This window comes from Antrostomus carolinensis, unplaced genomic scaffold (genome assembly GCF_000700745.2).
Source record: "Antrostomus carolinensis isolate BGI_N321 unplaced genomic scaffold, ASM70074v2 scaffold4900, whole genome shotgun sequence".
NCBI lineage: Eukaryota > Metazoa > Chordata > Aves > Caprimulgiformes > Caprimulgidae > Antrostomus > Antrostomus carolinensis.
The window spans coordinates 2,197-25,421 of NW_010290386.1; the positions used below are offsets into that span (position 1 = coordinate 2,197).

The window sequence follows — 23,225 nt, forward strand, 5'->3', positions numbered from 1 at the left end:
GTGCGTATGTTGTCCTGGATGCTTCTCGTAGGTCAGACGACACAAGCCTGAACTTGCATTTGAAGTGTTGGTTTTGTAATGGTGGTTTGGTTCTGGGGGGGGTTTCTTTTTTCTTTTCTTCTTTTTTTTTTCTTTTTCTTTTTTAATTCTCTATAGTGCTTGTCTGAGATACATTATACATGCAAAAATCAGTACGGGTCAGTACTGTTTTTTTCCTAGGAACTTCAAAGTGTTTTTGCAGGCCTTCTCAAGAGTGAGATTTTATAAGCAGACTTACAAATCCACAGACAACTATTTATGACAGAACAAGAAAAATATCCCCAAATTTTAATGCTTGTTTCAGAGAAACAGCAGTTCAGAAGTCAGTTACCTTAGTAACAGCTAAAGGCACACAGTGGGAAAACGCTTAACTTAATAATCAATATTTAAAAATAAAGACAGATCTGGAAAACAGCCAGCTTTCTCAAAGCCATGCTTTGTGTTAAATACGTTCTGTAAATAAAAAAGTGCCAATCTGAGGAAAGAAAGGCATGCTTGAGCACAGCAATTTAACAAAATTAACATTCAAAAAAATTTTATCAACTGCTAAAAGAAAAAAAAGAACATATATTAAAGATATTTCATATAGAGTCATCTTCCGGATGGATGCTAATGGATAAACTACATTATCACAGATCAAGACATTAAATCCCAGTTCCCATCTACACATATCTTTCATATTAAGAAAGTCTCTTTGTTGTACCTATAAATTATGGTCCTAAAACTGCCAGTGAAAGACCATTATCCCCTAGAAGAGCATTAACCATGTTTTATAATTGTGATCAGCAACAAAATCGTTGCAGAACAGGATCCTGCAGCAACCTGTCATTTAGTCTGAACAATAGGCATTGGTTTAATCAATCTGTTGGGAATTGTACTCTGAATAATTCACATCAGAGAGAGGTAGAGACCTGAGGAGCCTGAGAGGAAACTGCTGGCCTAAGATAAATTCTGAGAAATTCTGAGAAATAGCACTATGTTAAAATTGCCTTACAGAAAGACTCTGATCTTTTTTTTTTTTTTTTTTTCTTTTCTATTTTTCAACCGTGATGACAGCGTGGAAAAAAGGGACTGAGATACAATTTAAAAAAAAATTAAATCCAGAGCATTGCAAAAACATTCATTTGCAAAACGTGAAAAGAGGTAGGTACAATAAATAAAAATATTGCAGCTGAGCAAGTGACAGAAGAGCATGGGCTTGCTGGGCACAGACAGCGAAATGGTGGTGTTATTGTATACGAAGGAGAGATGAAGGCACTACTGAATATACACAGTAGATGCAAATGCTCAAGGACTGTAGTTTGGAGGTAGTGCTGGTACTATACACGCAATAAATTTTCTTCTATAATTAGCTGGGTGATGGTTAGAGGAAAAGATAACTTCCCCCTAGGGAATGGCCTTAAGTTTGTCCTTCACTGGTAACAGCCGTGCCAAACCACAGTCCATTTGAGACAAGGTATTTACCCACCAGCATAGAACAATCTAATTCTTCACAGCACTCAACTTTTTCTTTAAAAATGTGCTTTTCGAATAGTAATATACATATATAGTACATACAGGACTATTACAGTTTGTATATACATAGATTATATACATGATGTTTAAATCAAAACACACTCCTTATCTAAAAACGAGACTGCAGCATGGTGGGATTTAGTGTATCTTTAAAAGACTTTGCATTCTTTTTTTATCCTCCGAGCAGACAGGGTACCTGATCATAAATTTGCTGTTTGGATAGGATTTACACCTACTAAAAGTAGTCAGATGCAGAGAAGGTTTGTTTTGTTTGGTTTGGTTTGGTTTTTTGGAAGCTTTTAATCATCATGGAGTTGCTTGAGACTTCAGGAACCGCAACCACAAAAGCAGGAACGTTAACATCTACTTCGACAAGACCACTGTGGAAGTGGAAAGGACGAAATGTATGTCATGGTGCTAGGATAAGCAGGGCTTTTGCCTGCTGCCAAACATCCTGGCTGCGTTTTGGCACGCTGAGTTACAGCAGAAGCATTGCCACCGGGATCGTTGTCCAGCACCACTCGCCCTCGGGAACACACCTTTTCCCTCTCTCAGCAAGGAGAGCGGCTCTCTGCAGTAACTGAGAATTGGTAATAAGCACTGAGAAAAATCAGTGACTGCTTTTGTGAGTAGCTGGCCCCTTTCAACGTCTTCCTGGTGAGGTCAGAGGGTTGGTTTGTTTTAATTTATAAGTTAGGTTAAAAAAAAAAAAATAAAAAAAATCCTAACAATTTGAATTGATTGCAATTATTTGTTTAAAGTTGTTGTAGGTAAAGAGTTCCTGTTCACTCTTAAAGCAATGGCTTACATTAGTTACTAACACACTATCTCACATTTTTTTTGTGTTAAAACATTTTATTGCTTATCCATTCCCTTTTATTTATTATTTTTTTATTATTATTCATTTATCTAAGCCCTGTATTTGCACGACTGGTAAAATTTCAGATGGCTATCGAACTGAACAGAATTTTTTCCACGGACTTCTACGGCTACGACTCACCCACTGAAGATAAGTAGGCCTGGGGACCCAAATACTAAACTGGGTTGTCTTAGCATGTCTCATGTCTGCATGAGATTCTGACACAGGCCATGGAAGAGGTCTGAGAACCTCAACAGACACTGGATGAAATTTTTTTTACTTTTAAAAGCACAGGAAAAGCCAACAGTAGGGATCAGCATGATGCGCGTCTATACTAGAAGCAGTAAGCCTAAGGCAGTACCTTGTCTCAAGATTATTTCACTAGGACAAAACCTTTGCAAGTCACTAATGTAAATTTTGGTAATGGAAAAAAAGTCCCAACTCCTGATTTGAATTTGAATTCCCGTGAAGTAGATGCACTGGATATAGCTAAGAAGAACATCCAGCATTTCTCAAACATAGAATTTGTGACCAATTTCACATCAGTGCAAACAAGCGGTGTCCAAGCCCGTTATTTTAACTGGGATGATAAACACGTACTGGCACTTTCTGCAATTTACTTTCTCAACCCACTATTGTGATACAGGTACTAGCAAGAACAAGAGGCAGAATTGCATGTCCTGTTATTAATACATACAAAACCACCTAGCTATTAGACAAATTACATGTCCTTCAAGGCAGCACAAGTGTCTCAGATTTTGTTTCTGATTTAACTGTCATTTCTTCATAGACACCTATGAAGATCAAAGTAAGTTGTCTTCCACTCACCATTCTTTTTTGTCAGTGGCTTTTTAAGAGACTTCTTTTTTTTTTTTGTGGGCTCTGAGCTATGTCAACATAAAATCACATAGTAAAAAATAAACCTACATTTCTAGCATCCTTATTCTGAGCTGCAAATTTGCAAAAAAAAAAAAAATCACGTACACATCAGTCTCTCTCTCACTGTACAGTTTAGCATCCATTTATTACTGTGTATTGGTTCTTCCATAAACCTGTTTGGTCCATATTTAAAGAGCTCCTTAAATTCTTTTTGTGATATTTCTTTCTTTGCTGGAGGTCTCTGGATGGGAAAGGTGGGCTTAATTATACTTCCTTCAGACTTTATTGAGAAATTCCAAGTGGAGAGAAGCAGGGAGATGAATGGAGTCCATGGTTATGGAGGATGGGTTGAATGGGAACAAAACTGGGAACACGTGCTTGAAGTCTAACAGCAGCTGCGGAGGGTCGTTTCGCTCTTGCAAGTGCATCTATGAGGTGTGGGAGAAGAAAACAAATTTAGTATCAATTCTCACATTTTCTTTGCATTTGTCATGTTTATCATCATCAAAGGTTTGAAAACATACACAATTTTAGAGATATTGCAAAAAACAGTGAGAAGTACTTTGTTCTCTATTCCAGCAGCCTTTCTCCGAGCAAATATTTACAGCAACTTCTACAAAGACTGTAGGAAATACTGCTTCAGAAGAAGCTGGCTATGTTTTCTACGTGACCACGAAGCAAGACACAAAGCCTGGAAACAATACGACCCCCTCACACAGCAAAAGCAGCACTGTTTGATAGGAGCAGACCACTTTGGTTCAGCTGCTCAACGACAAGAGACAAATTCTAGGAGCAGTTGAACATGTTTCTGTTTCCATTTCCTGCCTCCACCATGCAAGCATTAAAAGAAGTTTAGTTTTCATTTATTTGTTTTTTCCTTTAGTTGCCAGTTTCTGCCTCGGATCTCAGAAGTAACTCCATTTCACTGATGCTTCGCTGATTCCTGTGACCTTACTTCTGAGTCGTGTTGTGTTAGCTGAGCTGGGAGTTTAGGTGCTTATTGCTCTCTGTGATTAACAGCCCGGTTATCCCCGCAGCTGTACGTTGCAAGTATGAGTGTGCACATGCAGAGCACTAAATTGAGGACGACACGCATGCCTATTACAAAATGCCCAAGTTAGTAATGATTTGATACAGATGTCATTAGTACTGTCTCCTCCACTTTACAGCCCTTTTAATTTACCTGTATGTCTCGTATGAAAGCTACTGTCACACGTTCTTCAAACTCATTCACAGGAGTGTAGAGATTAAGTATCTTTACAATCTGTTGAAAACAAAATAGGATTACAAACAGTCATGAGAAATCCAACTTTTCCAGAATACAAAGCACCGCTAACATTTTGTCTTGATATGGCCATAACAAGTCTCCCATGACACTACTGAGAAGCAGAAGTAGCACAGGTATCATCCTGGAGTTCCTTTGCCTGATGTAAGGTTTGGTAAGCCTCTAAGGACATGTCAAAGTCACTTCTTATGGCAACGTTTGTAAATTTGGAATAGGCTTGAACAACAGTTTTATACAGGGATTCCACTCGGTTGGCACATGGTGACACAGGAAGATTCAGAATAGTGACCACCTCCCAGGATGTCTGATGTCACCTCTGCTACACTTTTGATGCTCCCTCACTCCTGCTCCTTCCCTAACAGCCTAACACACATCTTGACTTCTCTCAAGTAAACATTCAAGATGGAGAGATGGAGATACAGGAGAAAGGATCCTGAGAATCACTGGAGATCAGCTCACACCTCTTGCTTCTCCCTTGCTACGACATTATCAAAATTAAGGCCAGGCAATCCAGCAGCAAAGAATGTGAGTTTATATCCTCCTGTAATGGAGTCTCAAAGTTTAAGTTCGTATCCAACCAGCTGAGATGGGCAGTTCTCAAACTCCAGCCCCAAAAATGAATCTCTGCTGAGCATCCTCAGACCTAGCCAGGTTAGACCCTGGCAAAAGGATACATTTAGGTTTAAAATCCCAAGTATCTGACTTAAACCATGAACCCCTCCGGGCTGGGTTCCATCTTTGAACATTTCACCTGGAGCTCCAGTGCCATCAGCAGCACTGTAAGAGAGGAGTCACCGCGATGACCACCTCTGAGAGGGGTCAGTACCAAACATCAGTCTTGAAAATGACAAGCTGTCCCCACCATGGGAATGGCACACCAAGTCTGGCCAAGTGAAGAGCTGGCACCAGGAGACCATCCTTTCCCACTCTCTTAATTATCAGAACTCTCTGGTGTAAATCTCTGCCCTGCTCCCTACCTGCTGCGTCGTGAGCGATGTGCACAAGGAGCAGATGGCCTCGGCATCTTCCGAGGTTTTCTTTTTCAGCTGCAGAAGCTGTGCTGCCTGAATCAAGGGCTCCAAAGTTTGTGCTGCTCCACTCTGCTGCAGATTCTTCCCATGCAGCCATTCCTCCAGCTGGCTTATGTTAAACCTGGGGAAGCAATCAAGGTAAGACATGAGCTGAGAGGGAAGAAGTAGCATCTCAAAAACCCTCTACAAGACTCAGGGTATACTGCAGTGCTGGTATCTGTGGCTTTTTTAATACATATTTGTGATATACTTGGCATGAGACAAACAGACCTAAGCTTAACAGTCAACAACTCAAAGCAAAATTCATACTTTATGTACCTTAGAAATAGATGAGCCGTGTAACAGCTGAACAGCACAAAGGAATGTGCTTTTCTACGGCATTCAGATACATTCAAATTTCAAAAGTCTATTAAAATTAAGCTTTTAACAAGCTTTTAATTGCTACCAAAATCCTGTGAGGTACCCAAGTACCTTTGAAAATATGTACACAAAAATTGCTGTTGCCTGTGCCCACTCCCAGGCTCAAGGGGGACGTGCAAAGGATCTACTGTGGGAAAGGGAGAGGGTAACAAAAGGAAGGTTTAAATCATTTACAGCCAAAATTAAGTTGATAAGATTTATGCCAGGGCTGGTAAATATTCATGAGCCCTTTCTGACAGGTTTGCACTAGCTGTCCTTTGGAATTTCAATCCTTATTACAACACTACACTAAGACAGCAAAGGGGCATGCGGGCCCCTGATCCCAGCAGCCGACCGTGCTGCCGCTTGCCTGCAGCTCTCGAGAAGCCAGAGGCACTGTGGATGGTGAGAGGGGATTGCCCTTAAGATCCACCTGCAGAACCACAGCCTTCCACACTACACTTGTTACGTTAAAACCAGCAGACACGGCTGCAGGAGGGAACCATGGAGACTTCTCCATCCCAACATTCAATCCATCCTACATCACCTGGTGTAGTCTTTGGGCTGTGAAGCCTTTCAACTCAGGCTGGGGAAAGCCCACCCCACAGATAAATACTGTAACACACATTTAATTCACAAGCAGCACAGAAAACTGCATTGCCCCATCCCTGGAAACATTCCACGTCAGGCTGGATGGGGCTCTGAGCAACCTGATCTGGTTGAAGATGTCCCTGCTCACTGCAGGGGGTTGGACTAGATGACCCTGAAAGGTCCCTTCCAACCCAAACCCTTCTGTGATTCTAGTCAGTGGGGGTTAGCTTTAACTGCCACTGCATCCATCTCCTGCTAAATGCAAACAGTTTCTCCCCTTACTTACACCACTGCATTTTATTTTCCTATTTTCCGCCACCAAAAAAACCCTCCTTATGCAGGTACCTCCCTTCCCCAAACCTGTGTCCTACCTTAGCTGCATGCCTGTGCTCCATGAGCAGACATCCTTCCTCAGCAGGAGGTTGTTCAGGGCGACAGCATTAATCATGTAGAAGAGCTGCTTGAAGACCTGCTGTATGATCTCTGGGTCCAGACCCTGGTCACACATGACGCTGTGGAACGTGTTCAGCTGGCGAATGATTGCATCTAAGCTGTAAAAGCTTTCACCATCTGCCATGCTGGAGGAGCGATTCCTGTAGCCCATTGGTTTGACACCAGAAAGCCCCTGGATACTCTCATTTTCCAGCACTGCAGACACTGAAAAAGGGATAAGAAATGAGCTAAAAAAGCCTGCACCCACCTATTAGTCACTGGAGGTAAGAAATGCTCCTTCATGGGCAGTCATAAACATGCAGCAGTGTCAAAGTGATGCAACCTTCCAGCATCAAGTGATGCTGGGAGGTCTGAAAAGGAGGCCAGATCCATGAATTGCTAGCTTATTGTGATAATATGAAATAGTTGATGCATATTGAGTAGCTGTAAGATCACACTTTTTACCTCCATTCAGTGTTATTCCACAGAAATCACTTACCATGCTGCTGGAACCTGGAACACCTCTCCTTTGAACTGTAATCAATTTTCCCTCTATACCCACCAAAGAGCCTTAAATTCTGCAGTTGAAGTGATTAATTGGCTCAAAGGATTGGGAGAAATGAAGATAGATTAGAAGTAATAAAATTTTTACAGTGTGACTAACTGATAGAGGCACAGGAGAACTTTCTGCAAGGAGCTGGAGATACATGCAGCGATGGCAGGAGGTGATGCTGTCAGATAAAGCCAGAATTTATGCAATGACATTTGGAGGGCAAAGCAAAAAGAGTCCCAGATACAGAGGAGTCCAGGCTGGGAGCTCAAGTCAAATACCAGCAGCTAAAAAAGATAAAGCACTGAGAACAGCCCCTCAATTAGTTTAGTAAGGAGGACAGATTTAGCTGAGGAGGTGACTCTTCTCATACTGACTCATCTTTGCAAAACAAGATCTTTATTTATCTCTTTTTCCTCTTCCCAATACTCTCCTCTCTCATAATGCACATTTCCACCCATAAAAGCTTAACTATGAAACTGGCCTGGAGGGGAACACTACAGACCTACCAGCACCACCTCACCTCTGTCACTACCTCCCCAACAGAAAGGAAGGAGGACTGGAGCAGCTCTGCTGTGAGGACAGGCTGAGAGAGTTGGGGCTGTTCAGCCTGGAGAAGAGAAGGCTCCGGGGAGACCTTCTAGCGGCCTCCCAGTACCTGAAGGGGCTCCAGGAAGGCTGGGGAGGGACTTTTCATAAGGGCAGTTAATGACAAAACAAGAGGAAATGGGTTTAAACTGAAAGAGGGGAGGTTTAGATTAGATATTAGGAAGAAGTTCTTCACTGTGAGGGTGGTCAGACACTGGAACAGGTTGCCCAAGGAAGTTGTGTCTGCTCCTCCCTGGAAGTGTTCTCGGCCAGGCTGGATGAGGCTTTGAGCAACCTGGTCTAGTGGAAGGTGTCCCTGCTGCTGGCAGGGGGGTTGGAACTGGATGAGCTTTAAGGTCCCTTCCAACCCAAACCATTCTATGATTCTATGATCTTCTATTATACGGGAAAAAAAGCCTTGTCCCTATTAGTTTCTGTCATGGAGGAAAATAAAAGCTCAACCAGGTCTGCCTTCCTATCTCCAGACCACTGCTAACATGAGGACATGCTCCAAACCAAGACTTTTTTTTGGTAACATATGCCTCTTTGCCAACTGCAGGCCTTTCCTTTGTGAAGAAGTCATGCTAACGCCATACAAAGGTCTGAGAAAAAACTCACAGAGTAGATAATTACAACAAAAAAAATACCCTCCTAAAAGTTAATGTGCTGTGAACGTACCGATCATGGGTTGCAGTATGCTCTCTGCTATCTTAATGAGCTGCTGGTAGATCTGGATGGAGAGGTGGCTCAGCACCTGGCGGTACTCGGTCAGATCAAAGTTCTTCAGACAGTGCTCGTTCTGCTTCGGTGTGTTCTGTGTCATGAAACCCTGAACAGAAGGAGTTTAAAACACCTGGTTTCATTATTCCACCTACTTAAAGTCCAGTAAAATCACTGTATTAAAAGAATATAAAAAGAATTAAAAGAGTACCACATATCCAGATGTTACCAAAGTACATTTTTAGACTCTATTACGGAAAAGATCAAGACTCATAAATCACCTCTGATTTACTCAGCCCTTTGTTCCTAAATTACTACTAGAGGGCTGCTTTCTGGAGAAAAGCATCATTAAGCAATATTTTCTTTCATTTTATCTTTAGCAATGAGCAACATTTGTATTAATTGCAATATAGACACGAACTAGAAAATGACAAGTCCTGACAAACTTTTTTAGCCATTTATCTATCCCTGTAAATTGCAATTCTTTACAGGTACTTTAAGATTAAGAGACTAAGTAATATATTAGAAAATGAAAAAAAAAAAAACCAAACCCAAACACATGCTATGCTTTGACAACATTTTAAGCTGATCTGAAGTTCAGAAATCTCTCCAAGTAACTGAATTTATTCCCTGCCTTTTGCTGAAGCAGCAGCTGATCTCTGATCCTGCAAATGGATGCCGAGCTCTGGGCTCAGAAACGCCAGTTCTGCTGGCAGAAGCAAAGGAGATCTAACTTAATTTTGTAATTAACACAGACACTTTAATTGCCTGTTCATATGGTCTTATCAATTTGGTGACAAAATGAGAAGTATGCAACTTTTTTTGTTGTTTGCTGACTAGCAAAATGCAAAAATGCAACATGCACAATTTGAGTACAGAATTTCTTATTTTTCCCGACTAATGAAGACATGCTGCACTCCTTGAACTGCAAGACTGCATTTAGCTTGGGATTTTCTTTTAAACCTGTTTTGTTAAAAATAGGTTGCATTTAAAACTAAAGATTTTGGAATTTGGAGTATTTTGGAAGCAGCTCAGAATTATTTTCCCCCCTTTGTTTCTTTGCAATAAATTATCAACTGAATTTGCAAATAGATGGTTCATTTAACACAGTAAATCGTGGCAAAGAATGTGATATTGAAGTTTGGGGTTTTTTTTTCCACCCTGCTGGTTTTCTGGGGAGAATTTTCTTTAAAATGTAATGTTGTTATCCAGGCAGAAGAGGGCAAACAGGAGCATAACTATTAGTATTATCTAAATTATTTTTCTTTTTAATTTAAATCTTGGAAGTTCAGCACTGAGATTTACACAGCAGTCTATCTTGTGAATGATCTGAAAGGTTAATTTGATTCCATGAGAATTTTTTTTCTTGATTCTTAAAGTATGATTGCTCAATATATCTAACACAAATCAAGACTAAAAGAGAAACGACATAATTTGGCTCTGTTGAAAATTTTAACACCCAGAACATATGGCTATAAGGATGCCAGCATGAAATGTACTAAGAGGACTGTGATGATCTGATTTTGTCAGAAGGGATTGGCTATGATAAAAGTTATTTCAACTTCTGAAATATTACTGAGATGGTAAGAAATTAGCAGATTTCCTTCACAAATCTTACATTATGATTATTTTTGCTCTCTCAAAGTGTGGTTATTCTGAACTAGTTGAACAGAACAGGAAAAAATCAGTAGAAACATCCAGAATAAAACTGCAAAATTTGGAACAGTTCTCCCCTATCTAAAAATCTTGGTTAATGAAAAGCTGTGGGACCTACTAAAACCAGGGAAACAGCCTTCAAAACAGCCTAGCACAATGAAATCCCTGTTCAGACAAATCAAAATACACGGTTCGCTATGAAATTCAAAATATTCTCTTGTGTGTTGTGTTGTAAGGGTTCTGGTTTCAGATCTCTGTCCTGGTTTTGCTAGGATAGAGTTAATTTTCTTCTTAGCAGCTAGAAGAGCTGTGTTTTAGTTTCAGTGTGGGATTTGTTATGAGAAGAATGTTGATTAGGTGCTGAGGTTATTAGTTGCTGCTGAACACCCAAGGTCATCATGTTTGGGTAGTTTGCAAGTGCAAAGGACTGGGAGGGGGGAAGTGTAGTAATTAGCAAAACCCAGAATTGGCATTTGGGTCTGACAATGAGACATTCCAATTCGTATCACATCATGGTCAGTATATTAATCAGGGCTGACTGGAAATTGGAGATGTTCTCTCAGGGATCACTCAGGCTCGCTCTTTTGTGATTACAGTTTGGGTTTGGGGACTGTCTCTGCTCCAGGATCACTGGCTGGGACAGGCTGGGCATCGGTCAGCGGGTGGTGAGTGACTACACTGAGCATCACTCATTTGTATATTCTGTTATTACTGTTATTCTAATTATTAATTTATTTCAATTAGTAAATTGTTCTTATCTCAACCCACAAGTTTTCTTACTTTTACTCTTCTAATTTTCTCCCCTACTCCCTGCTCAGGGGAGAGTGACAGAGTGACCTGTGTTTGGCTGCAGCCAAAGGAGTGAAACCACCACAATCTCAAATTGCACAGTGCAAAGCCCATGAACCTCTGGTCTAGTTCAGACTAGATATAAGGAAGAAATCTTTTATGTTGAGGGTGGTGAGACACTGGCCCAGTTGCCCAGAGAGGTGGTAGAAGCCCCATCCCCGGAAACAATCCAGGACAGGTTGGACGGGGCTCTGAGCAACGTGATCTGGTTGAAGATGTCCCTGCTCACTGCAGGGGGGTTGGACTAGATGGCCTTGAAAGGTCCCTTCCCACCCAAACTAGTCTGTGATTCTATGATTCTAAGAGCTGCCTCATGTTGTATCAAATTAATAAAGGAGAAAAGCCAGAGTTGATCCCACGACGTATCCAGAGGGAAGCCACCAGACCCAGGAGACCTGAAGACCCTTCCTGGAGTAATGTCAGAACACTCGAGATCAGCGACAAGTTTCTTACCGCGTCCCCGCTGTACTGCTTTAGACAGTGCAGGAGGCGACACGTGTTCGCCAGCCAAAACGACGTCATCTCAAAATCATCGTTGTGTTTCTGGAGGAGCAGAAATAAAACATGTGAGACCCTCCCGCCCCTGGCTTCAGTGGGGGATGCTGGCATAACAAAACAAAGTAATCTTGAATTTCCCCACCGAGATAAAGAAGGACTCCCTCTGCAGATGGGCAGTATTAGTCATTTGTTCCCTGCAAACATGTTTTTAAATCTGTAAATGTCAACAATTTTATTGCTAAGATCATAATTCTCCTTGTTCTTCTAAAATGGCAAGCTGTAACAGTGAAGGACTTTTCATAAGGACAGTTAATAACAAAACAAGGGGAAATGGGTTTAAGCTGAAAGAGGGCAGGTTTAGATGAGATATTAGGAAGAAGTTCTTCACTGTGAGGGTGGTCAGACACTGGAACAGGTTGCCCAAGGAAGTTGTGGATGCCCCCTCCCTGGAAGTGTTCAAGGCCAGGTTGGATGAGGTTTTGAGCAACCTGGTCTAGTGGAAGGTGTCCCTGCTGCTGGCAGGGGGGTTGGAACTGGATGAGCTTTAAGGGTTAGGGTTAGGTTTCCAACCCAAACCATTCTATGATTCTATGATTTGATTTGAAAATCACCGTAAGAGCTAAATATGACACACTTTGACATGGTTATAACCATTTTACCCCACCTTAACCCTGAGACAAGAGAAAAATGGCACCTACCTTCAGCACTTTCTTAATGCCATTGATGGTGGAGGTGAGCAAGGAGTGCACTTTCTGGTCATCATTGATGTAATCTGCGTGTCTGATGCACATGTAGAGGATGTAGGCAGGAAGACAGGGAACAGTAGCAGACACTGCTTGGGGCTTGAGATCTAGAAGGTTTGGGGTTTGTTTTTTTTTTAGAAAAAGTCCTCTTAAAATTCACCAGCTGCCAGGTGAAACCAGGTAACACCAGAGCTAGAGACATGCCCAGGCAAACCCCTCTCCCCCCAGCCCCAGAGAAGTTGAGATTTCAGCTCTGCAACTTGCATCCCTCTCTGCAGCGTGGACACAGAACCAGAGGTCTGACTGCAGGACAGATGGACCTGCTGGAGCTGGCCAAAGCAGAAGAGCCACAGCACCAGGGCTCGGGAGGGCAGCACAGTCTGTACACATAGTTTTTGACACGATGACCTTTAGGGATGCACAGATGTGCACAGGTAGCACTAGATCTTCTTTACGATGTGGAAGTCCACCCAAGCAGCACACAAACAACCTCAGAAAAGTTCCCTGAAGCTTCCAGGAAAACCTCCCACAGGTTATAAACCCTCACTCTGAATTCATGACTCAGTAAATCACTCTTCCCCTCGAGATACTGAGTCCTAATGGCAGCTGCGGGGATTTGCAGCCTCTAAAGGAAGAGCCTGTCTGATAAGGAGAACTTCAAAGACCATAGCAATGGGGTAGCAGTGCTCTTTGAACACTTTTTAGATCCTCACTAGACTCTGCTGGAGTTAGAGAGTGATGGTAAATACTAACAGTCAGGGAAGCATGACTTCTTTAACAGCACTGAGTAAGGGGATGCTGCATTAATTCTGATCAGAGCTTCCAGTGTAAATGAGCTCACAAGTTTATTATCCGTTATTATATCATAAACCAAACTACCTTTGTTTCATTGCTGCATAAAATTCCTCAGAGCCTATCCCATGCTATCATCTCCCCACCTATTACAGCATCGTATCAAGCTCAGCAAGTTACTGCTTGCTTCAAAAACTGCAGCCTCCTTTGTGCATTTTCCACTTTTTGCTACCCCTAAGGATTACATCCATGCTGGTCTATCTGCTTAGTGCTGCTCTGCTTTACCTACCAAAACTGTTATCACCATAAACATGGTGCTGTCACCATAAATGTGCAGCCCCAGGAGGGATTAATTTTAGATCTGTCTATCTTGAGATCTCAAGTTTACAAACTCTCCCAGGCACAAGAAGAAGGAGCCAGGCACAAGAGCAGAACAAGTTCCTCACCTGTAATGAGGTTTCGGATGAGGAGTGGTTCATCTTCTTTATAATATTCCAACATGCCCTGAAAATCTTTCTCCTTCCTCTGGACAGCAACTTGCATGTTACGCTCATGCTGCCTCCTCTCTGCCGGTACTGCAACTTGGGATGCTGTGTGAAGAGAAAAAAGCATGAAAGGTGGTACCTGGCAATTAAGAACTTGTCAGGTCCTCCATTAATCTTAGAGCAGACACCAGGTCAAAGGGTTATATACTAAGTTTCCAATAATGTCATCAGCTTCAACAGACCTAGGAAAATAGAAAGAATCAGGTCTTGAATTATGGGTCAGCAGTAGTTCTGACTCGGAATGAATTAGACTGCAAAAGTTAGACCTAAAGAGGAAAAGATGAAGTAATTTTTTATTTTACAAGGAACCACAGGCTAGAATGTAGTAGCCCTATGGGAAACTTTTTAGTGTATCATTTTCACAGAGGGGGGGAAAAAAAATAGCCAAGCAATGAAAAAATACCTAAGCATCACATCTTCTGGCTGCCTGTAAAGCTGAAGAATCATGGTGACACACCATCGAGCACCCTGCTTCCATAGAAGTTTAATAGAACAGCAGCGTGCAAGTACTGCAGTAAACAGCAGCCTGCTGCATGCAGATTACACTGACAGAGACCAGCTGTGCCAGCCATGAAAACCCTCCAGTTTTTCAGCTTAATTTCACTTAATGCCTAGTTTTCAGAAATTAGCTCATGAGAATGGCGTTCTCTAATTAATCACAGCATCCCCAGGGAATGGGGAGCTCCTTCTACACAACACAGATGTCACGTCTGAAGTATTTTTTGATCAAGCAGAGTATACATATATATTTTAATCCTAAATGGTTTTACCTCCCCTGAAATTGCCAGAACCAAGCAGTTACCTGCTGGCCACTGGTCTCTTCTCTGTATCTCTGCTTGGGTCACAGTATTGACCATAAGGAAAGCAAAAAGGTTTCTAAAATACCCTCCAAACCAAGCATCAGATGAATGCCTCCAACAAGCACTCGCCCTCCATCACTTCATGGCTCTTCTTCCATTTTACCATGTTCAGCCACATTAACAAGCTACAGCGACAGCAAAGCAGCTGTACTTGCTCAAAGGCAGACCAAGCACGACCTCTACAGCTTCATTTGGACTTTCAGTTCCCTGCTGTCACACCAACGATGAGCTTAGTGCTCACTGCTAGTTCAGCGCCAGAATGAGCAAAGTCTTACTTTAATACAAAGAAAAAGTGAAAAACCAGCAGCTCTCCAAGGCTGGCCAAAGAAGCAAAATCAAAGTGCTGTTCCACCACCCCAGTGTCTACCAACAGCCAAAGTCACCTTCAAAATCTTGGACCTTCTTTATGTAAATCTTCAGCTGCTTCTTCAGCTTCTTTTCATTCTTTTCCAACTTCTCCAGCAATTCTTTAAGATCCTGAAAAACAAAAGATACACTAGTTTTTTTTAAAAAAACAAAAAAACAACCCAAGAACAACTCATTTGGGGTGAGTTTGAGGCTGGAGTCACTCAGCAGCCAGGAGCAGGCAGCTTGGTCTGTGCACCACTGCTGCATTGTGTGAGCACCTTGGTAGAAGAAGAGCTGTGTTACTTACTCCTGGATTGCTCAGAGACACCCTTACCTACACTGCAAAGACTGTGGATGTTGTACACCTGCTTTTCCTACAAGCAGCCTACAGCAAGCAATACTCACAACACACCACCTAAAGCATTTTATTCCTGGTTGTTAATCATATTTAAACTGTTCCAACTCTATTTAGACAACAGAGTTGTTGAGAAAGGCAAGCAGCCCCCACCTGAACTTAGGAGGGACCAGTGTTCACTCCAAACCTTGCAACACAGATACAGGAGGTGAGAAGGGGAAAATTTATGATCAGCCAGACCAGCTTTTCAGAGTGGCAACTGCCCTCCACACTCTCAATAAATGCAAGAAAGAAGAAAGGATTGCGTTGTCTTTGTGCATAATTTCAGAGTATAGAGGTCCCCAGTGACCTCGTCTGGTAGGCAGTGCCACAAAAAGCAGGCAGGGTTAAAAAAGGTTAAAAAATAAAAAATAAAGTACCTAAGGAATCATAAGAGTCATATAGTCACTTAACAACAGTTCAAGGCCAAGTATCAGTGCTCCCAAATGCACCAATGGAGATGCTGAAGGATCCTGCAGAGAGTTTAGGAGAGGTGGAAAAGACCCTAGTGCTTTCTCCTCCTTTTCACATCTCCCATCTCCTTTCTCTCAACCTGTTTTTCTCCTCTCCCTTAGGCTGTGTTTTCAGTATAGCCTCTTACCAGATTTTCATTGGTGAGACGTGTCATTTCTTGCTGAAGTCCAAACTCTACCTGGGCCTCCGGAGACAGCTGCAAGGTCTGCAGGAAAGCCTGCTGCTGTTTCTCCAGCTCTTCTTTCATTGCATCCACCTGGTTTTTCAGAGCTTCTAACTCCTCCTCGTGCTCTTTTCTCTCATCCTGGAGCTGCGCTTCCAGCAACCTGAGAAAAGGACCACACTTGATCAGCCTGTGATTTTGACATCATGGTAGTAACCACTTCTTGAGTTTAGATCCTTCAAAGTCAAGCAGCCTGGGAGATGTTTCCAGCCAACCTCCCTATAAAACTGACACACACAACAAAGGGGTGCTACAGCTATTATTGCCACATTAGTCTGTCATTTGCTATACTGCAGATTAAATACATTTGAAATTAGAGACATGAGATCAAAAGTTTGTTGACTTTTTTTTAAACAAAAAGGAGGAAAAAAATCCAAAAGCTCCCTTTTTTCTGCAACTCTATCACAAATTTTGGGTTCCTTTACTCTTTCCATTAGCAAAAAGCAAATGCACAGCAAGGAAGCAATGCTGATAAACACCTGAGGGCTTTTCAAAAGCTGAGCTTAAAGGGCATTTGTTCTTGTGCTCACCCCCTTTCAAGCACCAGTTCTTACTATTGAAAACTGAACCATGTATCTTGCAAATGGCTCTGCTGGGTTGGACTGCCACAGGCTTTGTCTGCTACTGCTGGGAGTTTAAAAAAAAAGGCAGAAGCAGGAACCCTTCATTCCTTTTAGTTGTTTGTAGAGCTGTTAGTTATCCTTTGCTTAAAAAGTAGTATATTCACGTATATCCCAACTTTCATTCATAAACTATCTGCAGAAAACCATGCACAAGGCAACTCTCTGTCATCTGGATCAGTTCCTGCTTTCATGATCGCTGCTGACTTCACCAGGACACTTCAGCAAGAGGTAAAAAAGAGGTAAAAAGACTTGTTTCCTTGTACTCCGTGATAGAGAAATACTAACACCGTGATACACGGCTGATAAAAGTCACCAAAACCCTTTTTCTCTAATACTTTGTCCTGCCACCCTTTCCTACACCAGGTCTCCTTCCAGCCCTACCCCGAGCCTATGCACAAGGACAACCCTGGGGGGAAATGCTGGGCTAAAGGGTAAGGTATTTATTTAGTGCATTATCCATCCATTTGCTAAACCAGAATGTCTTTGTTAATCCAGTGGAAGAATGATTGATCAGTGAGATGTTAAATGTTAAATGCCCTCCTGTACAGACATGTGCTGATGGGAATGCTGACAAACCTGGCAAGTGGCATGATAATTGATTTTTAAGGGTATTGCCTATCCTCTGACAAATAGAAATCTCCTCGTTAGTCCACTAGCTCTCTCAGGAAGCCTGAAAGAAGGGATGAGGATTCTGAGAAAAGGGTGTAAAGCCAGGAACTGCAAAGTATTAGTCCCAGACTACACTTGGGTGATTACTGCAAAGAGGAGGAAGGACTCAGGGGGACAACCAAGCCCATGTCCTTGCTGTAGCTCATGGATGTGATCTCCTGGGCAGAGCTACGGACAGCCACACACCCAGCTCAGGGGCTTTGGCTCCCCTGGCATCGGATGCAAACAGCAATCCTCAGAGGTGAGGAGGACTCTGGTGTTGATAGCTCAGCATTTACCCAGAACATGCACAGACATGGAGCTGTGCTGTTGTTGTTAAAGCTACATCTCCATCTGACCCCCTGGGAAATTCATGGACATCCATACCTGTGAACTGTTTCCCTGCAGGAACAATTCAATGTGGGATTTTTTTTGTTTGTTTGCTTTTTTGGGGTTTTTTTTTAAGATAGTATAAAACAACACATGTTTTCTACAGAAGATTTCTAGATGAAAAGTATTAATCATTCTCCAGTTTGGGTTTTTTTTTTGTTGTTGTTGTTGTTGCTGTTTTTAGAAGATCTAAACAATCCGATCTCTCCTCCCATTTTCCAGCAGAAGACAGAAAAGCATGTTTTTCCAGCTACAGAAACATGGGCAATAATGCACTCAGCCTTGTAATCACGTTGTCAGGAATTGTATTCTTAATAGGCTTGGAAAATACAAGCCCACCATGAAATAAGTATTAAGTACTTAATTTTCATTTTATTTCTTCACATGGATTTGGATTAACGGCGAGCCACCCTCAGAAAAACATGCTCCTCCTACAAACTTAGGTTCCTACATTGCCTTGAAAAGCAAATGAATCATACCCAGTATTTTTCCTGTTATTTTCTGTTTTTTTACTCTGATACCTTTAGATGTGATCGCTTTAGACTACTTTATATTTGCACTTTTCCTCTCTATAGTGCCCTTAATCAGGTCATTTAATATATTTTCTAAAAACTATATATATTGGAGCCTCATAACCACCCAGAAGGAGAGCACAGACCGATTAACATTTAACTATCAGCTCTTCCAAGCACCAGGCTGAACCAGAAGAATCCAGGAGTCCTTCTGCCTTGCTTTATCTCCATTTGTGTTTCTAAATGTTCATTAGCTTGGAGGCTCATTCTCAGGAGCATGCAAAGAAGACAGCACCACAATACAAGCACAGGCACTTCACTTCTGACATGTCAAGGACTGGGAGAAAACACTTTAGAGAGGTGCTATATTTGGGAAAAATTTGAGTGCAATCTGGGAAAAAACATCTAAAATGAGGTTTTTTTGGGCTTCCTGGAGATGACAGCTTCCCAACACCTTTATCACACAATTTCCCATTAATGTAACATAAATTTTTCCTGAATCACAGCTCAGACATTAGTGACAACAGCCACCATCAGCAATGCCCAATTAAAATCACAACAACACCTCTGAAAATTAAAGGACGGTCTCGATTCCTCCAGTTCAGATATCCCACCCTTCAGCTGCTTCCAGAGAGGACAGCAGGACAACAGTTGAGAAAGAGAAAAGAAACAAAAGGGCAAGTGAAAGGGGGAAAGGAAGAAGTGGGGAAAAAAGAGAAGTGTTTGACCTGGCAACTTGCTTTAAACCTTGATAAGCCAAGCCGAGCTCTCCGTCTTCATTGAGATACCCCCAGTCCTCAGTCTTGCTAGAAATAAAGGATAGAAAAAGGAAACAAGAGGACAGAGAAAGACAAAAGGTCAATTGCAATAGAAGGGGAAAAGGTGAAGAACCCTTATTAAAGTTTTGGGTTTTTTTTTTTAAAGCACACTTTCATTACATGGTATTTCCTTTTCCACCATGGTAAATCAGAACTGTGCCCTGTTTGTAACCTCTATGACACCCCAGCTAGTGGAGCTTCTCCCTCCCCAGCTGTGAAAAGCATCCCCATGCAGCCCTTTCCTCTCCAACCCACCGCAGCCAACACGGGAATCCAAGATCATTCAGGTCAGAAGGGACCATTGGAGATCACGCAGTCCAACCTCCTGGCAGGTGATCATCATTCCTGAGATGTTTCTATTTTTATCAATAAGCCCAACTCCTGGAGGTCAGAGCCTCGAGTTTTCCTTTCTGCATGGCTAAACTGTTTCCTATTTGATTGCAAGAAAAAACTGGCAAGCCCACACCAGCTAGCTGCAATCCAGGGAGGAGAAACAAGGACCAAGAGGGATAAATGAGAGGACAGAAGTCAGCACAAAGTGTAAGGAAGAGGCGTCTGAACACAGATGGAGTAAAATGAAAAGCAGAGTGATCCTTAGCAGCTCCCAACAGGCTTCCTTGCTTCCTTCCCCCCCCCAAAAAAATCACTATTTTTGAGCTAGAACACCCCACCTGCACTTCCAGTACAAACACAACCCAACCCCACTGTTGACTGCATATGGATAGCTTTGAACAGCCTACTCCTCTTCCAGACCTTCCCTGCTCTGGCACATCTCACTAGTAAGGTGTTTTTAAAGAGAAAATTCTCCATTTCCTTCCTTCTGCAGCAATTTCCACTGGTCTAAAATAAATTATCTTCCTTCTGTTTCAGTCGAGGGTCTCCTAAATCACATCAGCCTTTCCTCAGAGCAAACACCCCCTTGGATGTTTGTTTCCTCATAACCACCACAGAGATCCAATCTCCTTTGTATCCATCCAGGCAGAAAAATGCCCCGAAAAGTCTCATCTGCCTTTAACAGTAAAAGTATCCCTTTAGTATTTCCTTGTTGTTTAGGTTTTTTGTAGTTATAGAAGGCAGGAGACTCATTTATCTTCTTTAATGAGGTACTGAACACATTACAAATGAATGATGGGAGCTGGTCAACCTGACCAGAAACACTTGCTATAGTGAGATTTTACTTGGCTTTGATGTGAGTTTGAAAACTATTTTTCTTTTTGGAAATAATAATAAAAATACATTTTAAAAAAGTCCACTTAAGTTTAACATATCATTAAACTTTCAGACCCTGAGAACTGAGCCAATATGCATCTCCTGTTTTGAAAAGAGATGTAGCAGACATCATTCCCTGAAAGCTCTGTGTATTTAAGTGGAAAAGCACAACATACAAACTTTGTACAGCAAATGTTCACATGAGGAAAGCAGCAAGGAATGTGGTGTCACAGCACTACTATGAAAGGACTCAGGTGGTGTCTCACTGCTGCTGACAGTTTGTACATCCCTTCCATACTGGTGTATGAGCATGGCATTTCTCAGAAGCAGCAACCATTTTAGGCATTAACATTTGGAAAATTTATCTGTTAAAAAATGTATTTATGAATTTAATGAAAACCCTATTTTTACCCCATACATAGCAGGTCTCCAAAAGAGTCTGTAGGATGATAGATATAGGGAGGTTTATTGGTCTGATCTGGGTCAATTTAGTAGCAAAGTCTTTTTTTGTTTGTTTGTCTCAGATAGTCTTACCAGAACATGTACTTAGGCACTGAAAACCAAGGGGGAAAAAAAACCCCCAAAACAAACAAACCAAAAAACCCCAACAAAAAAACCCAGAAGGATCCTTATCATTTATTACATGTCAGTAACCTGGGAAATACCACACGATGAACAGCATTTTTGAGAGATACATTTTCCTGGATAACCTCCTATGAAAAACAGCATTCCTTCCTTTTTTAATCATATGCTTTGTGGTAAATGAGGAAAGCAGTTCAAGGGGGTGCCATTATATTAAGATAAAACTGCCCTGGGAAATAAGTATTCAGTTCATGTTCATCAACAGGGCACTTTCAGAAATCATCAAGATCCCCTCCTCCCAAAAGTTCATATTGACCAAGACATTAAAAGTCAATAGGAGTCCTTTCAAGCTAATTAGATTAATTAGTATGTGCCAAAATAATTTCCTAAAATGCTGTGTAAATCCTTCTCTCAAATAAGGCTGAAAGGAGTTGAAAGGACATGATTCACAAAGCCTCATTTCTCCTTTATCCTTATCTTGGAGGTAAGGGTCTAGCAGAGCAGCTGGTTATCTGCATTTGGCAAAGTGCCTTCATGAAAAGGAGAGAAATTACTGCCCAAATGCCTCCCTCCCCTTCTCCAAGTAGCTTTAAAGAGGTGCACATATACCATATTCCAGAGATGTTAATTTTAGCATCTTCAGATAATGATCATCTCTTAATAAAGAAGAAGGGGAATTACATTTTCAAGCACAGATATGCTTTTGTATGCCTTTTTTTTTTTTCTTTTTTTAATTTAATGGAAAACTAAAATGAACATCACAGATGAGATACACGACAGAATGGGAAGCAGTGATAAGAAGAGACACATTGGAGAGTGGTAAGGAGAGATATGAACCCTTTCCTTCTAATGGCCTCTTCCAGCCACAGAAGCATCCTCCACGTGAAGCCAGTGTCAGCCCTTCACTTTGCATTTGCAGCTGCAAGTGCGACTTACTCAGCAGAAAAAAACCCCAAAACCAAACCAGCTATGTACTCTACAGAAATCAGTTGGAAGATAATCACAGAAGTTAATTTCAAAGACTAAGCCTGATCTTTGAGCTGTCAGGTTATCATCTCTAACATCATCACCTGGTCTTTTGTTGGCTCTACATTTCCACCAAGATCAAACAGGCTTGAAAGAAAGACCCCAAGAACTGAAACAGGGAACAAAAAGCCTACTTAGCTTTACATTCAGTTATTGAAGCAGAAAATTAGCTGGAAACTAACTTGATGCTTTTCCCTTTAGCAGTTGAAAGTCAGCAGGGGAAAAAAAAAATAAAAAAGAAGAAGAAAAGCTGAATTCACTGCATTTAAGAGGAGCTGCTTTTAATTCAAACTTCCCCTTGACCTGGCATCAAAGGGCTTTCTCCTGGGAGCAGTGTGGAGAAAGAGAATCGCTATGTGGGCAGGGTTAGCAGTACCTGTCAGTTCTTTCCTGTTTTCCTCTTGTTGTTATTTAAAAGTCCTACGTTATATAGACATAGAGTGAATAAAAGGTCTGTCTCCCACCAAAATAAAGCCATGCTCCATCCCCAGCCTCAATAATTAAGACATGATGACTTCAAGCAAGGAGTGATCCATGGGTAGACCATGGCTTTACCACGCTGGTCAGGCTGGACCAACAGAAGAACATCCACCTCTGTTAGAAACTGCCACAGCATGAGAGGTATCGGGGTAAAGAGAATGCTTCTTGAAGAGCAGATGGGAGAAAAAGTGGCTCTTGCTTATTAATCCTGCTCCAGAATTGCAATTGCACTAGAAAAACTTTCCATTAAAATATTTATTGATCAAGATTAGAAAGAGAAAGCAGTTTTATTTCTTATGCTGACACACTCGAGCATAGAGCTGCATAAGTACAAAGGCAAATCTGTGCTGGGGGAAGGGAATGTTAATTTATATCGACAAATACAATAATCCATGCTCCCTGAGTGTTTGTTTTAATCTGTTTTATTGCCATCAACTCCAGCCTACAGTTTATAAACCAATGTAATATACAAATGCACAGGGAACCATATAATGGGGAAGCTGGTGGTGATTAATGAGACTGAATGGTTAAATCAGAATGGCTAAAGAAGCATCAGAGTCTCCCAGCAGGTCTAATAAAAGTGGACAACATGTACTCCAGGATGGCCAAATATCAATTACTATTGGAAACCAATGATACAACCTGGTCAGAGGCATGCCCTGTGAAA

The 23,225-nt window shown here is 41.6% G+C and overlaps 1 protein-coding gene across 1 annotated transcript; it reads right to left on the reverse strand.

Moving 5' to 3' along the window:
* Positions 1-3,567: 3,567 nt before the first annotated feature.
* Positions 3,568-16,373, reverse strand: LOC104528701 (unconventional myosin-Vb; the record flags this gene model as incomplete). Its single annotated transcript, XM_010172785.1, has 10 exons — positions 3,568-3,720; positions 4,476-4,556; positions 5,555-5,729; positions 6,970-7,255; positions 8,847-8,997; positions 11,847-11,936; positions 12,590-12,741; positions 13,873-14,016; positions 15,215-15,308; positions 16,175-16,373. Coding segments are annotated over 10 exons (1,525 nt in total), but the record flags the coding sequence as incomplete, so codon positions are not given.
* Positions 16,374-23,225: the final 6,852 nt, after the last annotated feature.